Source organism: Neopelma chrysocephalum, unplaced genomic scaffold, assembly GCF_003984885.1.
Source record: "Neopelma chrysocephalum unplaced genomic scaffold, ASM398488v2 Primary Assembly neopelma1_63, whole genome shotgun sequence".
NCBI classification, from domain to species: Eukaryota; Metazoa; Chordata; class Aves; order Passeriformes; family Pipridae; genus Neopelma; species Neopelma chrysocephalum.
In genome coordinates this window covers 10,616,932-10,635,462 of record NW_020897720.1, presented here as the reverse complement: position 1 = coordinate 10,635,462, position 18,531 = coordinate 10,616,932, and the positions used below count along the sequence as shown (strand labels likewise).

Here is an 18,531-nt window from a genome sequence, read left to right as displayed (position 1 = left end):
CTTTGGTGGAGGATGGTGGAGCCGTGGTTTTATGGGGAGCTCTCCTGAGGGTGGTGAGGGCAGAGCTGTGGTCCTGCCTCTGTGGGGTGCTGGCACCAAGCGAGCAGCTGCCCTGGTGTTGCTTTTTGCTCCCTAGTGAAGCTGGGCTTGCTGGCAGCAGGCAGGGATTGCTGCTTTTCCTAATATTCCCTCACTCCAGCTTGGTTTGATGGGGAGCTGTGGTGAGCAAACAGCATGTCCAGCTTCAGAGAACATGTGGGTGGGCATGTTGCAGCCATGCTGTGGGGGCTTCCTTATGCCCAGGTGGGCAGAGGATGTTATCTCTGCCCGAGAGAGGCTGATCCCCTTTAACTCAGAGAGATCCTTGTCCAGCCTTGGTGCTGAGCTGTGCTCGTGCTGGGTTTTGCCGTGAAGCTGGTTTTGCACATGTCTGCCCAAAATCTGTTTGTTCAGTCTTTGCCTTCTGACCTTCCTTGGTCCCACCTGGCTGAGCTGGATGCAGGGGACAGGATCAAGACCTCCACATGCATTCCCTCAAGTAGATCAGATCTGCTGTGGACCCTCAACAGGATGAGCTGAGTGCTACAAATGTGTATGGTCTGGGTGCTGACGGTCACTTCTGCATCTTCTCCCCCTCAGGTGGTACCAGACCCTGATCCACCTTCTGAAGGGGAATATCGGGACAGGGCTGCTGGGGCTGCCTCTGGCTGTGAAGAATGCCGGCATCCTGGTAAGGCAGCTCAGCCCTGCTGTGCTGGAGCTCAAGGGCCAGAGTGACCCTGGGGTGTTGGGCAGCTTGAATGGCCGCTGTCAGGGTTTGACTCCCTGCCCAGCTGCCTCTCAGTGCTTGGTGACTTTTGCACCTGGGCTCTGTGGCTTTGCTGCTGAGACTGTTCTTGCTGCTCCTGCATTGTGCTGCCTGGTGTGGAGGAGTTCATGTGTAAGTCGGGGCTGTGGTTTCCTGTGTGGGGTCAGGCAGGGTGCTGGGTCCAGACCGTGACCTCTTCTTCACCCTTGTAATAGGGACGTGTGAGATAGTTTGGAAAGCAGTCCTGGAAGTGCTTTGCTACACCCAAACTGCCCCAACTTGCTTGTTTTGCATCCTTCCTGCCAAGCTCGTGGCTCTGTCAGGTTACTCGGTCCTGGGGGGCCAGTTCCTTGGAGCTGCACCCAAGCTCCTCCAGCGGTGTTTCCACTCACTCAGCCTGTGGAGTTTGGTCTGGAAGTAAAATGTACCGTGCAGCTCTGCCTTTGGCCGTCAGAGTGCAGCCTTCCCCCTCTCTTCCCTGCAGCTGGGTCCTCTGAGCCTGCTGGTGATGGGAGTCGTGGCTGTGCACTGCATGGGCCTCCTGGTGAAATGTGCCCATCACTTCTGCAACAGGTAAGGAGCAACTCCCCTTCTCAGCTCTCCTGCTCCTACAGTTCTTCCTTCTTGCCCAAGAAGCCCTGGGCTTGTTCTGAAGCCCCCCAGCAGCAAGTTGCCCATGTCAAAGCCTCAGTTTGGAACTGCTGCACTTTTTTACAGGAACCATTTTCCTGTTTTACTGGGGGTTTTTTGATGTTAGTGTCATGATTTGCCTTGGGAATTTGCAGACAGGGCTGATATTAACGTCCCTTCTCTCTTTCTTCTCTGGACAGGTTCCAGAAGCAGTTTGTGGACTATGGAGATGCCGTGATGTACGGGCTGGAGGCAACTCCCAGCGCGTGGCTGCGGACACACGCCATCTGGGGAAGGTACCTGCTCCCCTGCCCCAGGCAGGGACTTGTCTTTAAGACCAGCGTGTGCTGCAGCTGGGACAGAAGAGCCATTGTTCATTGAGCTGTGTGAGCAGATAAGCACAAGTGACATAAAATGTTACTTGACTCACCTGCCCTGAGTGCTCAGTGTCCCCCAGAGGGTAACGCTGAGGTCTTTGACCCAGAACTGTTCCCAACCAGACGTGACTAAAGGAGTGGGAGAAGTTTCCACAGCATAACAAAGGAGTGAATAGTGTCTTGCAGTGCTGGCTCATCTTGTCGGACACGGAACATGTCCAGTGTCTGCTCCCACCTCGTCCCACATTACATCACACATTGCACATCAGGTGCTGGGAACATTCACCCATTCCTGTGTCCAGGGAGTGTTGTCTCCTGCTGTCACAATTCAGCAGCAGATGGGAGTTGCTAAACCTAAAGGAGACTGACCCTATGGAAGGGATGGGAGGGGGAGACTGGAGACCCCGAGGTCTGTGAGATTGGATGGAGATACAGTCCTTTCTCCTTATCACAGCCAAGTGAGCTGGGTGTCCACCCCAAACCTGTACACCCCAACCCCAGGGAGAGCAGCATCGCTGCAGTGTGCGAGTCCAGCCCCAAGAAACCCAAGTGGGCTCTTATTTCTGTATGTTCTGGCTGACAAATGGTCTTTTTTTGCTTTCCAGGCGTGTAGTGGGACTTTTCCTGATCATCACTCAGCTGGGTTTCTGCTGTGTGTACTTTGTCTTTCTGGCTGACAATCTGAGACAGGTTGGACTTATCCCTCCTTCACGAGCAAGGGGAAGGCGAGGGGGTGTTGGGTTGTTCTTTGCTCCTGTGTCATTGCCCTGCTCTCCACCAAAGGTCTGGTTTCCATAGGATATGCTGCTCAGGAAAGTACTGCTCCTCTGCCCAGATACTTTGGAGGATTGGTTTTCCTGTTCAAATAGAGCAGGTTTTTCTGAGAGTCCCTGTGATTTTGCAGAGGTGCTGGGGTTGTCTGTGTGGAAGTGGGGGCCATTCCTAGTGAGGGAACAACAGCAAAGAGGTGACAGCAGAGGTGACAGCAGCCTTTGCTGTCCTGTCCCTCTCAGTTAATTGATTTATTGGTGTAGATTGTAATGTGTGAGTCCCAGGGCCTGCTGTGAACCTCTCTTCTCCTTTCCTTGGGCCTGTTGGCATTCCAGTTTCTTTCCTCATCCCATGGCTCTGGAGCTTAATTACTTCTTTAGAGAAAGAGTTTCCTTCTGCCAGGCGTCAGGAGGAAATAAACAGAAACCCTGAACCGCTTGGCTGGCTCCTGTGCTGTAAGAAACTGGGAATAAGGAGTCCTCATTCCCAGCCTCCACCAGCTGGATGCCTCACAGGCACTGCTCAGCTTTGTTCCCAGTGTGTTCCTGCTCTGCTCTTGCAGCAGTGGTCTGGTCACTGCCACCACAGCTGTGCCCTTGGTCAGCTCTTCCCTGATGGCCCTTGGCTCCAGAGGTGGTTCCTGGGGAGCAAGCGGGGGCTCTGCCAGTGGGAGCCTCTGCCTCTGCTCAGGGAGCAGCAGCTGAGGAGACTCCCATTGTGGGATGTCTGGGAGGAGTAAATGGGTGAACCTTGGTGATCTGACACTGCCAACCCCGAGAGCAGGAGGCAGCAGGGTGTGTGCACAGGGCCGGGCTGACCTCCACCCCCTGGGAACGGCCCCTTGCTGCCACTTCAAGGGGTGCTTTCTGCTCTGCCCCTTGCAGCAAAGGCTGGCTCAAGCTTCCAGGGAAATTTGCAGAAACCTGCAAATCCAGCCCATTTTTTAGGCCACAACTGGGAAAACCCTTGGCTTCAGTTCTGGAATTTTTTGGGTAGGGAGAGGGGAGTGTTGCTTGTTTCTTTTTGTGGTGGGGAATAGCATGTTCAATGGAGAGTCATGGTGCAGGTGGTACCTTGGGCGAGTTGCCACTGTGTTGGGCAGAGCTTTGGTTTGGAAAATGGCTTTGGAGCAAGCCACAGAGAGACAGGGCAGGCTGGGGCTCGAGCAGCGCTGTCCCATGGGTGCATGGCTCTGCACTGCCCTCTCCCACAGAGGATTGTGGTTTGTGCAGAGCTCTCTAGGGGCAGGACTTGCTCTGGAGCAGGTTAAATTAGTTTTCAGGGAGCCCTTGGCTGCAGTGGCCAGACAGGACCTGGTACCTGAACCAGCTTGTTCATGGTTGTATTGTGACCCACAGCGTGCCCATGCTCTTGGGGGGGATGGCTCAGCTACCCACTTCCTGGGCCAAAAGTGTCTCTAGAGCTGAGCACATGGCCTGGAGTGCCTTTGGAATGAAAGACCCCAAGAAAAGGGTGGTTCCTCTTGAAGAAATCAAAGTTGGGGCCCAGCAGTATCTTCCAGATGTCCTTGCATGTGAACAGAGCACTGGGTGACTGAAGAGCTGTGTGACATAGATGACAAGTTCATGCAGCAAGAGAAGAAGGACCTTTGAGGAAACAGAACTTAATGCCTCTTTCCTCTCTTCCCAACTGGTCTTGGTGGGCAGTGCAAACCACACTCTGTCCTTGTTGCACCCGGCTATCAGGTTCTCCTGTCTGGCGAGCCTGGGCTTGGTCAGGATTTGCTGACTCAGGTCAGGATTTTCCTGACTCAGGTGCCATAGCTCAGTGTCTTCCTCTGCTCCCTGCAAGGGATTTGCTTCAAGACTACCTGAAAACCTGTGTTGCTTTGATTTTAATCAGCTGTGGGATGGTCTGCCAAGGTCTGTGGCTCTCAGACCTGTGCAGTGGGGTTCATCAGGCCTTCCTGTGCCTCCCCAGGTCGTCTCTGCTGCAAACGGCACCACCAACGACTGCAGCCCGAACAGGACGGTGGTGATGACCCCCACCATGGACTCCCGGCTGTACATGCTTTCCATCCTGCCTTTCGTGGTGCTGCTCTCATTCATCCAGAATCTCAAGGTCCTGTCCATCTTCTCCATGCTGGCCAACGTGGCCATGCTTGGCAGCCTTGTTGTGATCTACCAGTACATCGTCAGAGTACGTGTGTAAGGGCTCCCCTCTCTCATTTCTGGGATGTCCTGTGGAGGGAGTTCAGCAGCAGGGTGTTCCCATGCCGTGGGGTGCTGCCTGCTCCCATGGGCACAGTGGTTACCCTCTGCTCCACAAGGCTTCCCCTGCGGTGTGGGGCTGTGACAGGGAGGGATGGGAGCAGGCCAGGCCTTCCCCATCTTCCCTGTGTCTGAACTCTGTGTGGGCTTTTTTCCAGGACATTCCTGATCCCAGAAACCTGCCTCTAGCAGCAGCCTGGAAGACCTACCCCCTGTTTTTTGGCACCGCGATCTTCGCTTTCGAAGGCATCGGGGTGGTAAGTCTTGGCGTGTGGCACAGGAGCTGCACAGGAGCCTCAGCCCCTGCTCAGACTTGCCACAGCACCTGCTCTGTGTTGCAGCTGCATTTGCAGCTGAACTTCTCTGACAGTAGCCCAGATTCTGGGTGATGCTGTTAGCTTTGGCTCCAGGCTATCTCCTGGGTCAAACCCTGCTGCTTCCATCTGAGGCTGGAGGAGCACGTGCTCCAAACCTCAGGAGGTTGGTTGCTGCTTTAAAAGTGGCTTTATCTGGCAGTAGATTGGGAGTCACACTGGCAGCTGCCCTGGGCTGTGCTGGCTGACCTGCAGATGAGGAATTGTCCTGAGTCTTGTTACCAGGCTGGATCCTGAAGCTGCCCAAATGGAAGGCCAAAAAGCACAGCATAAAAAGATGTGATCCTTTCCTTCCCACCCTGCTGCAGAGGCACTGAGATCTCCCTTTGGCAGCTGTGTGGCTCCAGCCTGCCGTGGGGCTGGATTTGCATGGGCCTCTCACACAAGATGCTGTAAATAGACCAACTGTGTCTGTGAAAAAAGCTGGGTGGGTGGGTGGAGAGCTTAATGACTCCCTAAGATGTTGTGGGTTGTTTCCGGGAGCTCCCTTCAAAGGAAAAAAAAATGTTTTCATCTCTTAATATAAGCTGGCTGTGTAAACACAGGGCTGGAGAGGGCCAAATCCATTACTGGAGGAGTGTTTACTGAATGCTATGCCCAGGGCAGAGGGCTCTTGCCAGCACTGAGGCACAAATGCTCTCTTCCTCGCATGACTTGGAGGTGGAGAAGCAAATAAAAGCTATTCTTGTCCTGCCTCCTCGCCAGCTTTGCCACTGTGTCTCTTAAAATCCACACCATGGATTTGAAATCCAAGGACAACTATAAAAATGTTTGCCAAAGGCCCGTATTTAGTGTTAGTAGTGTAGAGGTGAGAGAGTTACCTCTGTCCTTCCTCTTTTTATTGTCCTGCTTGGTTGAAATATGTCCGGACAAACTTGATAGGAGAGGAGAGGAGATACTGGGGAAGATAGGGCAATGTAACATAGTGGGCATGGCCGTGCTGTTTTGGGGTGCAGAGTGTAATGCACCCAAGGTATGGGGTGGTTGGCATTGCCCCAAGATGCCTGGGAGCACTGGACACAGCTCCTGCCAAGAGCAGGGAGCAGATCCCATTGTTAAGGCAAGGGCACGGGTGACCTGCTGGAGTAAGTGAAGGTCTCCAATGTAAGCACAGAAGTCGGATCTTCAGTACAGTGGCTTTTTCAGCCGGGTTCTCCGGGCTCCATGTGTGACCATCCCATCCCCTGGCATGGCCATGGGGCTGCCCCTGCTACTTTTTGAGGCTGAGGGGTATAGAGGGATGGAGGCAACCTGCTGTTCTGTCATCAACCTCCTCCTCCTCCTCTCCCAGGTGCTGCCTCTGGAAAACAAGATGAAGAAGCCCCGGCAGTTCCCTGCCATTCTCTATGTGGGGATGACCATTGTCACCATCTTGTACATCAGCCTGAGTGTCCTGGGGTACCTGCGCTTTGGGGCGGACATTCAGGCCAGCATAACACTCAACCTGCCCAACTGCTGGTGAGTCCCCAGGGGGAGTGGAGGGGCTGGGGGGCAAGGAAGGAGGGTCCCAGACAGGGAGGTGGGAGAGGGGGCAGCAGGGGATGTTGCTCCTTAAGGGAACAAATCTGGATGAGCTTGTGGAAGGTTCAAACATGCCATAGCCAAACTGTCCCATGGGGCTTGACAAGGGTTGTCTGATGTACGGGGTGGAGAGAGGCTCACAGCTGTGGTGTCTGAGCTTGGTTTTGGAGCTCAGGCTGATTCCTTGGGATGCCTGGTGGTCCTTGCTTGGGTAGGTGCAGCTCCTGCCTTTTTTTTGGAGTCTTGTAGCATCTTTTTGGGGGCTAAGCAATCCTCTGACTGGCAGATGTTGATTACAACCCCAGTGTGGCTGTACCAGAAGGTCTCTGAGCTGTGCAAAAGCCACTTCTCTTCCTCAAATGAAGCACATGGAAAACTAACCCAAAGCTGGGAGCTCCCAGAGGGGGTGAGATGTGATGTCTCCACACATGGGTTGAATTCCTTGTTTGCAGCCCTGGAGCTCAAACCCCCACTTCTGGGCTTCACGTTGTGCCTGGATGTGGCTTATCTCAAGCCAACACTTGGCCTGTGAGTGCTGGTGCTGTGAGGATGCCCCTTCCTTCCCATGGGGGCTGAGCTCTGCAGCTCCCCAAACCTGTCTGTCCTTTGGGATCTGGCAAGGCCTCTCGAGAGGCTCCAGTCGCTGCCTGGAGCCCTGGGGAAATACATGTGCCCTGACCCCTTGCCTGCCTACCCAGAGGGGTTGTTTCTCCTCTTGCCAGGGCTGGTGGCTGCTGCAGCAGCTGCCTGGGTTGTGCTGCTCTGTCCCTGGGGACAGGTGACTGTTCAGTGCCACGGCTCCATATTCATCCCGCAGGAGAAATGCAAGCAGTTTCTCTTACCTTTGGGACAAGAAGTGTGGAGCATGCAAATATTGAGAGGAAATGCCTTTTCCAGCTTGCTCTGCTTGGGATTATTGAGAAAGTCCTGAAAGTAACGTTCTCTTCTTACAACACACTGCTTTGGGGTGTCTGGGTGGCAGGATGTGGTGCTGACAGGCAAGGAGGAGCTGGAGCTCTTCTGCACACACTGCAGAGGTACCACTTGTGGTACAGAGCTGGGGCTGAGTGTTGGCTTTGATGCCATGAATTTTCTTGGGAAGCTGTCCTGCGGCACCAGTTTCTCTGGGTTTGCCCAGGAGCACTCTGGAATTCAGCAGTTTCTCTTTGATGGTCTCTGCTGGCTTGAGATCCTGCAAGAGACAAGAGTGACTTGCTACGTCTTCCCCGCTCACTGTTGGAGTAAATTTGGGCAGGACTCAAGTTTTGAGTCACTGGTGGGCTTCCTCATGCTGATCCTGCAGAGCTGTGCAGCTGGGGCTCTGGAGAAAGCAAAGATTTGACCAAAACAGAGCCTAGTTTTGCTGTAATTGTTGCTGTGTGGGTTTCTTTCAGCTAGAGCTCGTGGACATTCATTCATGCTGGGTCTGTGTAGTGACTGCACTGCTGGATGTTGGCAGGAGCAGGACCTTCTGTCACACCACCACCAAGAGCCTTGTCTTGTCCCCTGCAGGAGCTGGGAGCTCTGCCAGGTCCCTGCTCTCAGTGAGGAGGGATGGGGCTGCTGGAAGGGTGTGTCTGTGCCGTTGGGAGGTCTGAATCTCACCGTGCCAAGCACAGGAGGTGTGAATCCCTTCTGCTCAGTAAACTGAAGTGTGTTGTGAAGGGGATGAAGTGCTGCTGCTTCTCCTGAAGGTGGAAAGCAGGTCATTTCCAGGTCTTGGGCTCTGCATGCCACAGCCTGCAGTGATGTCTGCTGGCCTGAAATGCTGCACAGGGCTTTCTGCAGGGAATCTCAGCTCTGCTTGCTCTAAAGGATGATGTTCCCTTAAAAGGAAGGTAATGGGATTACTGTGACCTGCTAGGCTACAGAGAGGTTCTATTGCAAATGCATGTTTCTAGGAGTATCCACACCTTCTGTCTAAGTATTCTTATGAAAATAACCATAGGGTTTTTTGGGTAGTGAGAAGAGAATAGCCCTTTGGAAGCAGTGCCTGGGGAAGCCTGGGCATGTGGCAGGGCTCCTTGTGGGCAGCTGCCAGGGAAGGCATGCTGTGGTCCTTGTGACTGGGCACACAGAACACTCTGGTGTTTGTGCACGTTGTCTCGTGGCAGAACATTCAGTGGAGGCTGTAAATGTTAGACTTGGAAATGGATTATCTCAAGTAAGGGCTGGAATACTGGGAATAAAGCCTTGATTGCTGTATTCCCGTGCAATAAACCATAGGTGATGAGTGAAGACTTGCACTTGAAATGAGTGTTTCACTCATCCTGCCTCACCTGCAGGTTTTCTCCCTGGCAGTAAAAGGTGTTGGGCTGCAGTAGCTGGTCATAGGGCTGTGGGTGAGAAGTCCTGGGATTTGCCTGCAGCGTGGGAGACAAGGTGAGGACTGTGGTGGAGGTGCTGCAGCCTGCCTTGGCTGTAGCTGTTGCCTGGAGGTCTCTAGAACAGATTTGATGAATGTCTTGGGAATTGTTGAGTTACAGGATGACTAAGGACTTTTCCAGCCTCGTTTCTCCATAACCGCAGCTTCCTCAAATGAGGAGTGTGTTGGTTCCCAGTGCCCAGGTCTAACCACAGTGTCCAAAATACTGTGCTGCTGTGCAGAAATCCCTCCTTGCCTCCTCAGAAGGGTTGCTTAACCACACCATCTGGAGAGTGCAGAAATGCTGTAGTGAGAGGGAAGCTGTTGGGTTGCATGTGGCTGGTTGAAGTAGGTAATGACAGAGCTTATGGTCTCAAGAGGATATTTCATTTCTTGCAGCCTTTTGGGATGGCCTGACCTGGCAGTCTGGGTGGAGAAGGTATTGGTGTGGTGGGCAGAGCAGTGCCTTTCCAGGCCCCGCATGGACTTGTGTTTTGTGTAGATCAAAGCTGGTGCTTGAGCTCTTCCTCTTCTTGGTATTTAAAATGCCCTTTGAGCTTGTTGTCCTGGCTCCTGACCCGTGCAGGACAGGAACACAGCCTTCTTCTGTACTTTTTTAGCAACAGTTATTGATTGTGGATTGCCCGGGAGCACTTTATGGCTTTACAGCATCACTTACCTGGAAATACAGAGATAAGATATGCCAGCTGTGGGTTGGTAGCTCAAGGCTACTGTGCACATGTCACGTGTGGCTGAGCAGGCACACTCTGGTGATAACTTTGTGTTCAGTTTGCCTGTGGAATCACAGGGTAACTGAGTTTGGAGAGGGCACCATGAGATCACTGGGTCCTCTCACCTGCCAAAGCAGCTTAAATGTTGAGCATCAGTAAGGACAGAGGTTCCCCACCTCTCCAGGCCGTTCTTCTGGTCCTTAACCACCCTTTGGGGATGCAGCTCTGTCCCATTGCCCTGGTTCTTCTGCTGTGCAACTCCAAGAAGAGCCTGTTGCTGTCTTCTCCATGCCTCCTATTAGGTAGCTGAAGACAGCAATAACACCCCCTTTAACCTTCTTGACATGCTGAACGAGCCTGGGGCTTGCAGCCTCTCCTTGTAGGTCATGTGGTCCAGCCCTAACCATCTTATTAGCCTGCACTCAACCCATGGACTTCTATAACATTCCATTCACTTAGGTGATCCCTCACTCCATCTGTGGGAAATGATTGGCTGGCAATGTTTGCCACTGGCAAAGTTGTCTCGCATGGGAATACTTGGATTTCTCTGGTTTGAGGCTGTTGTAGCAGGTGGATGCTGAGAGCCAGCATACAGAGGGGAACTGGCTTGGGCCCAAAGCAGGTAAAGGGGTAGGAAGCAGGTAAAGGAAGCAGGTAAAGGAGGCAGGAGGGGCCAGATACCTTCCCCAGCTTGGATCCACTTCATATGTACCCAAGTGGTATGGCCAGGACCCACATTTCCTGCTTGGTCACCATATCTTGAATCGGGGAAGGGCTGGGGTCATATATGAGGTAAACAGATGTTACTTCTCTTTTGGAGAGGCTTTTTCTACTGCTGGGCAGCTGAGGACAGAGATGGAGCTGGGATGGGGCTTTTTGGTCATCTGTGGTGGGCTCTCTCCTGCAGCCAGGGTGCATCACTGCGGGATCTGGGAAGATCTGACTTGGGGTGAGCCTGAAGTGCTATTTGCAGCCTGTCTGCACTCTGCCTACCTTCTGCTCAGCCCAAACTGCTCTTTTAAATGTCTTCCCCCCCAAACATGTATTATGCAGCATTCCAAAAATAGCTGCCCTTTTTTTGTTTGATGGAGAAGGCTGAGTTGCCTGTTCGTATCACTTTGCTTTTGGAACATTGTGATGTTCACATCACTTTGCTTTGGAAGCCCAGACTTATCCCAGCATGCTGTCCTCTTCCCCCTCCTCAGAAGCCCAGCAGTAACTGGAATCTGTAATCCTGGCTGCACCTGATGCACCTCTTTGAAGTTATTCTTCATCTTCTGTTTTGATATGGAGAATAAAATCCAGCTGGTTACAAATAGGAGAAAAGGAGGTGGTTTTCTTTTTTCAGCTCAGAGGCTGGATTATGCTAGCAAAGGTCAAGGTGAGGAACTTCTGGGGACGGGTAATGGATGCAACTTCAGTCTGGCCAAAAGTCAGATACCAGTGATCAGTGGGGTGTTGTCTGTGGGGGGCAGTTGTGGGAAAGGCCACCCTGTGTCACTGCAGACCTTGCAGAGTCCAGCCTGGAGTGAAGTGGGTGGAAGTGGAGAGGGTGGTATGGAGGCTGTATCCCTATCCACAGGGAGCAAGGTACCCAGAGGAAGTGTTACTTTGTGCAGCCAAGGGCAGTGTGCCACATGTGAGCATCTGGAAACATAGAAAGGTGCCTTAAATTGTCGAGGAATAAGTTAGGCTCCTGGTCACTTGGCCAGGGACACTTCTGCTTTCCCTGTGCCTTTGAATGAATTGGGAGCAGGTCAGTGGTTTGCTGGTTGCTCTCAATATCTGTTCCCTCAAGTTTTCCCAAAGGGAAGCAGCAGTTGACAGGCTGCCAGCCCAACTGCTGGTCTGATGGTTTCTTACGCAAAGCCGGGACTGAAGCCTCTGGTTAGGTGTGGGGGCATGTTGCCACAGCTTGGAAGTTGCACTGTCTTTGCTATCCCTTGCTCAAGAAAGGTTTCTTTGAGTTAAATGCATCACCTCTAATTTTCTAGGAGAGACCACTGGCACACAAAAGTCCTTGCAGAGCGTTCCTCTTCTAATTTCTGTCGTTGATGCCATGGGGGCTGGAGCAAGAGCCTGTCTCACTGCGTCCTTCCCCTTTTTCAGGCTGTACCAAGCTGTGAAGCTGCTCTTCTCCTTCGGTATTTTCTTCACGTACGCCGTGCAGTTCTACGTGCCTGCCGAGATCATCATCCCTCCCCTCGTGGCCCGGGTGTCGGAGCGCTGGGGCTGGGTGGTCAACCTGCTCCTCAGGCTGGCCCTGGTCTGTGTCACATGTGAGTACAAAGCAGCTTGTCTGAGCTTCCCTCTGAGGACCTGGCACCTGCTTCCTGCTGTGGGCTGGTGATTTTGTGAGCCTTCACCCCTCGCCCCAGTGCCTCTGGCCCTGCTGCTCAAGCCCTCCCAGCTCGCAGTCCCTGGGCCTGGCTACTGCAAGCCAGTGGGCCAAGGTGGCCTCTGAGCTGCAGCAGCAGTGGTCCTCTGCCTGCTCTGTATGGGATCAGTCTTCTCAGTGCAGGAGTGGTAAACTTCTTCCATTGTTTTGAGGTGGCAGATCCCTGTGGAGCATCAGGCCTGGGATCCTCCTGATGGCACTTCTGTGGGTCATCAAGTCCCATCAGGCTTTGCATGAAATGCCCAGTGCCTGGTTCGGTGCCAGGGCAGCCCAGAGCAGAGGCTGTTTTCGGTAGGCAGTGTGTGCAGCCAGGCTCCTCGTGCCTGTGGGGTGGGGACACGGCTGCAAAGGAGTCACTGACCGTGAGGGATCAGATGTTCCTGTACCCACGCACTCACTGCAGCGTGTAGCACAGCAGGGGACAGCTGACAGTGGTAGGTGACCCATGACCAAAGCCCTGGTGTGCCACAGGGCAGGTCTGCCTGGATCAGCCCCACACAGTCCCCTTCCCTTGATGGTGTGTGGTGCCTGCAGTGAGGCTCTGGTGGAGCAGGCTGCTGGCTCGAGCCTGGTGGACCTCTGGGAAAGCTGTGAAGCAAATCAGGTGCAGGGCTATCTGATTTTGGCTGGCTTTGATTCCTGAAGGCTGAACCCTTGCTGTTGTCAGCACAGCTGAGACGCTTGGCTGAGCTCCCCGGCGTCATGTGCTGAGATGGAGCTTTTCTCCATGGCTTGATGCTGCTGATGCACCAGAGATGAAGCATCAGGGACCTGGCCCCATATCCCAGCTGGCTCTGGTTTGGACTTGAGCAGAGTGTGGTGGTAACTTGAGGGTGCTGGAGCTGGCTCAGAGCAAGGTGCTGCTGTTCCTGGGCTCTCGCTAATGATGGGCCAGAAGTGCTGCATTAACAGAGGGGGGCAAAGCTCCATCTCCCCTGAGCTGAGTTCCTGGAACCTTGATGTCCACAGAGGGGCAGGGATAAAATCCTGCCATGCTGGACCAGGTGCTCAGAGCCTGCTTGGAGGATGGGAGCCTCTCCCAGAGGGCGATGTGCCAGGCCTGGGAAGTGAAGGCTTGGAGTGATGGGGTGGCTTTAGGCATCAGTAGTGGCTGTACCCTTTTGTTTGGGGGCAGGGAGGCGGCAGAGGTGTTGGTGGAAGGATGCTGGTTCCTTTGTACCTCCTCCCCTCATCCTTCCACGTAAGGGATCTCTGTGGCTGCTGAAGGATAAAAGCAATTAGGGGGGCTGCATGAATATTCATTGGATGATTGTGTGGCCGAACAGCAAGCCCACATCAGGGCTTTGCCTCCCTGAGAGGGAGATGGAGAGGATGCAATTTGGTATTTGGGTGTCTTTCAAGCTTAGACTTCAAAACCAGCACACTTAAAAACCCTTTGAATTAATACCTGCTGAAAGCAGGACCGTTGCCCCGGAGGCTGAGCACTGCAGCTGGTGCTTCACTTCTGCTTGTTTTAGCAGGGAGTTAATAATTTTGTTTACTTTTGAGTCCAAAGAGCAGTGTGGGGTGGGCTGAGGATGCTGTTGGAGGTGGGCTGCTCTGCTCTCCACCCAGGCTGCTGGAGCAGGGATGCTGTTTGCAGCAGAGACCTGGCAGGGCACTCCTTTGGCTCTGTGCAGGGCTGAGCACCCGGATAATCTGACTCCAGGTCAGCAGCTCAGGACCTTTGCTTCTGTTTCCCAGGGTGGAGGGATGGTTTGTCTCTAGGTTTATCCAGATGACAGCAGGGCTGCAGTGGTGGCACAGTCAATCTCCAAGCCTTCCTTCTCCTGCAGTGCCATGGGTGATCTTTGGCTCAGGGAGGCTCCAGTAGCCTGCAGCTGATGTCCAGGGAGTGAACAAATCCCTCCAGTAAGGAGCCCTGAGACATCCCTTCTCCACCAAAGCTGCAGCTGCCATGATTGTAGGTGTCTTCTGTTTCTAAGCAAAGCTTTCAAAGCAATAAACCAATTTATTTCTCTTGGTCACTTTGGTTAAGTGCTGAAGTCTGCTTTGCTTGCAGAGAATGCTCTTGTGTTGTGCAGAGCTCTGGTGGGTGGCCTTTTCTTCAGCCTTGAGAGAAGCCCAAAGCTAGTGGTGGCTCTGGGCTGGTTGGAAGGAGAAGGCACCATCCTTCTGTCCTCCCCGGCCCTGTGCAGGAGGAAGGGGAGCAGGAATATGCTGGAGCTCGCACTGCTAAGTGCAAGCTGTCAGGAGTCTCCCAGGGGGATTTTCCTTGGCTGTAGTTTGCACCTAACAAATGTTCTCCCCTGGGCTATGCCGTGGGCGTGCTGCTGCTAGAGCAGCTCTAAACGTGTGCAAACCACATGGTTTGATTTGGGGTGGGGGGAGATGCCTTTTTCCTCCCATCTCCTGCTTTTATGGGGTTTCTGAGGCTTTATGGCTCCCCAGGTGTGGGGAACAGGAGCGCTGGCTTTCAGCAGGGGGGTTGGGAATGCTGGCAGCTGCTCTTCTGCCCGTGGCACCCATCCTGTGCTGGTGGAGCCCAGGGCAACAAAAAGGGTTTAGTCTTTGTGCTGCACTTCGTTAATGCAACAGCTTAATTGCTTCTAGGGGAGGAAAACAGGGAAAAGTACTCAGCCGTGTCTTGTGTCAGGGAGGAGGGCAGAGGTTTGACTCCAGCCTGTGGCATCCCTGCAGTGGGGTTTTGCTGTCTGGGAGCCGGCAGCACTAATGTTGTGTCTGTTCCCTCTCCAGGCGTGCTGGCCATCCTCATCCCGCGCCTGGACCTCGTCATCTCCCTGGTGGGCTCCGTCAGCAGCAGCGCCCTGGCTCTCATCTTCCCCCCGCTGCTGGAGATCGCCACCTACTATGCCGAAGGCATCCACCCCCTGGTCATCGCCAAGGACGTCGCCATCAGCCTCTTTGGCTTCGTGGGCTTTGTGGTGGGGACGTACGAGGCGCTGGTGGAGCTGGCGGCGCCCGCCACCACCGTCGTCAATGCCACCAGTGTCATGGTGCAGTGACGGCCCCCCCGCCCCTGCTGCCGTGCTGGGGGTGCACACTGCTCTCCTGGGAATGGCCTCCCCTCCCCTCTCCTCTCGGGAAGTGTGGTGGGTTTGGTCCGCGAGAGGACGGCGCTGCCCACTGTCACAGCTGCCCAGCTGCAGCAGGGTCCCACACTGGGATGCATCTGGAAGGTGGGATCCAGGCTGGGGTGGCGTCTTCCCTGGAGGCTCCTTGGGCAGCTGGTCCAGCAAAATAGCCCCTTGGCACCTGTGTAAATAGTCACTTTGGGAGGTGAGGAATCCCAGGGACGTAGATTTTATTTTATTTTATTTTTTTAAATCTCAACCTTTCCATATTTCCCCCGCTCCTCAGTCAGGGAGGGGAACAGGGACTGCTCTTTTTTGTGCCAGTTTGTTGTTTTTTTTATTTTTTTTTCCCTGAGCACTTTATTTTTACAGCAACAGACAAACCTCAGCTCAGGTTAGTGAGTGTGGAGCTGCCTCCTCACCCTGGCCTTTTGGGGAGGGCGGGCAGAGCCGGAGGTGTGGAGCATCCTGGAGCCCACAGCTCTCCTGCCATGGGATCCCCAGTCGTGGGCATTGGCTCCTGCCATGCTCCAGCTCTGTTTCCAGCTGCCTTGAGCAGGAAGGCTGAGCAGGGCCTGGGCCACGCTTTCAGTAGTGACACTTCTTTATCCCCATCCAGTGCACAACCTAATGCTTGGCTTTCGGAAACGTTAGAGAACTGAGGCGTGCAGAGAGCAAACAGGCTGTGCCATAATGAGGGGCTGAGCTGGTCACCTTTGGCTGGGAGCTCTTTCCCTGTGTGGGATGGGGTGTCCCCAGGGGTCACCACATGCTGCCTGCACGCCACAAAAATACATCACCTTGTTTACAGTGCCTGAGCTGGCCCCAGCACGCTCTGGCTGCGCCTGCAGGCTGACATTGAATGTCAATCACACACAAAAACTCCATAATATTTCTTTTTTTAACCCTTTCTCTCCTGGTCCTGCTCCTTCTGCATCCTCTGCCTCCGCTCAGCTCCTCTCCTCCTGTAGGATGCAGCTCTCCCTGCACTCCTGTTGCTCCTTGTGTTGTGGCTGGTGCATGGCTGGCAGAGACAGTCCTTGCAATGCTGCTGCTTTCCTTCCTCTGTGAGCCCAGCTTCCTCCCTACAGAGTTTCTTTGCCTTTCTGCTGGATTTCTATTTTTTTAAGACAAGGGATAAAATGCATCCTCCATGGAATGGGCTGAATTCCTCCCTGCTAAAGCAGCATCTCCCAAACACCAGCAGCGCTGTGGCTTGGAGAGCCTTTATCCTGCATCCCACTGCAGCCCTGTCTCCCTGGGTGTGGGCAAAGGCTGCTCGTGGTGGTGGGAAAGGAGGGTGGGTACAGCAGCAATGGGCTGTGTTCCTATCTTTGGTGGAGGATGAGTGAGGCTTGGGGTTATTTTTGGTGTTTGATCTGCTTCTGGGAAGAGAAGGCTGTGCAGAGCTGTGTCCCTGCAGCCTGCCTCCTCCATGTGTGCTGTTTGTGTCTTGCACTGTGTTCCCTGTGCTGGCTCTGTTCTGGGTGCCCCATGCTGGTGTGTGGACCCATGGCCAGGTGTGGGTGGGTCTGTGCCACATCACTGCTCCTTTCCAACCCCTCACCTGCTTTCTGCTTCTCTCGGGACTCACCTTGTCTCCTCCAAGTCTGTGCTGGGGATGGTTTTGGCATGACCAGCATCGCTTGGTCAGGAGCAGAGCAAAGCTTTAATTCAAATCCTCCCTCTGGAGGGCACCGTGGGGATAGAGAGGAAGCACCCAGGTCTGGGAAGGGGCTCCAGGGAACACACAGGTGGGAGAAGTGCAATATTCATGTCCATCGCTGTGTACTGACCCCGGCGTGGCCCTTGGGGGTTGGGTTTGAGTCAAAAATGTCACCCTTGGCAGAGGAGGGAGGGCTCTGAGGAGCAGGGGATGTCTGATGCTTCCCCCTCCCCTGCCAGTAGTACCCCCATAAGAAGGCTGGCCACATTTTTGGGGACAGCTGTGTGCCAGGACATGTCCCCAGCCTGGGACTGGGCATCAGTGGGTTTGCTGGTGGGGCTCCTGGCATCCAAACTCACTTTGGAAGTGCAGTGAAGACCTAATTTCTAAGGAGAAGGAGATATCACAGAAGCATTAAATGGTTTTTGCTGCTCTTCACTTTTATGGGGGTGACCAGGGGTGTTTGAAGATGGGGCCAGATGTGGCAGTGGGGCACATGGCATGAGGGGCTCTGCTGAGCCAGGAGGGGCTGACACAGGACCCGATGGACACGAAAACTTGACACTTGTGTATCGTAGGCTGCTCAGTAACCAAGAAAATTGTCTGTGCAAATATAGCAATGGTCATGTCCACGTCTCGTGCCTATGGATATTGTCAGCGTACAGCGTGTGTAGCTGCCCAGTGGGAGAGGCTGGTGCTGCACCTGAATCATGTATCTTACTTTAATCAATAAATATGATCTATTTTTTATGTGTAAAGGCTTTGGGGTATGAAAATGGGGGTTTCTCTTCCAAAAGGCATCCATGTGAGAGCAGGGCACGTGGAGCCCAGCAGCCAGGATCAGACTCTGTGCTGTGCCCGCCCCCACAGCAGCACACACAACTTCTCCTGAGGGTTTCAAATAGAAGTGTTTCAGCTTTGCTGCTTGGAAAATTGTGATTTTTCTTCTGACCTCGTTTGTGCAAGTAGGTTGTGGGCAGAGCCTATATGGGCTTTCAGGGCTGGGCTCTTCTCTGCCGCACCAAAGCTGTGCCTTGGTTTCTCAGCTGTGTCCTGCGACCCAGCAGCCTGATTTATGCCAAAAGTGGGGCTGCAGCTGAAAAAAGAGCCCGGCATGTGCCAATGGGGGATGCTGAGCTGCTGCTGATCCGCCCAAAAGATCAAAGGAGCAAAAGCCAGCCCACGCTGGGAGAGGGGCGCTGTGCCAGCATCGCTGCAGCTCGGCTTATCCTCACGCTGCTGAATAATTCATGCCGTTGCAGTGTGTCATTAGAGGGCTGCTGGAAAATCAGTGCTTTAAAAGGTTCGTCTTTTGAAGCTCTGGAAAAAAAAATGTTTAAAGTTGAAGGCTTTGGCAGACTTATGAGAAGTGTGGATCCAAGGTCACCTGAACCCCAGGGCAGGAGGGGCGGCTGACCGCAGGCAGCTCCTGGTGTTTGGGGGGCTTGACTATGGAGAATTACCATGGTTGGAACTACAGCCATCCTTCCTTAGGGCTCTGTGCTGCAAGGTTGTTCCTATACCAGGAAATGGCTTTGCTGAGGCTGCTCCTTCCCAGGTGTCACTTAGCAGAGCATTATCTCAGTTGCCTTTCCCCCCACCA

At 53.8% G+C, this 18,531-nt stretch overlaps 1 protein-coding gene across 1 annotated transcript; it reads left to right on the top strand.

Moving 5' to 3' along the window:
- The first annotated feature begins 620 nt into the window (after positions 1–620).
- LOC113967252 (proton-coupled amino acid transporter 1-like) lies at positions 621–17,686 on the top strand. The gene is made up of 9 exons (XM_027682701.1): positions 621–730; positions 1,293–1,381; positions 1,639–1,734; positions 2,421–2,505; positions 4,528–4,746; positions 4,976–5,074; positions 6,483–6,649; positions 11,918–12,087; positions 14,925–17,686. Exons 2-9 carry the CDS (start codon positions 1,317–1,319, stop codon positions 15,191–15,193), a joined length of 1,170 nt encoding a protein of 389 aa, XP_027538502.1. The 5' UTR covers positions 621–730; positions 1,293–1,316; the 3' UTR covers positions 15,194–17,686.
- Positions 17,687–18,531: the final 845 nt, after the last annotated feature.

Excerpts from the sequence above, each read along its gene's own strand:
- LOC113967252 (XM_027682701.1), top strand. The coding sequence starts at position 1,317 with ATGGGAGTCGTGGCTGTGCACTGCATGGGCCTCCTGGTGAAATGTGCC. Across the intron at positions 1,735-2,420 it reads ACACACGCCATCTGGGGAAG|GCGTGTAGTGGGACTTTTCC; the intron begins GTACCTGCTCCC and ends TTTGCTTTCCAG. Across the intron at positions 2,506-4,527 it reads TGGCTGACAATCTGAGACAG|GTCGTCTCTGCTGCAAACGG; the intron begins GTTGGACTTATC and ends GTGCCTCCCCAG.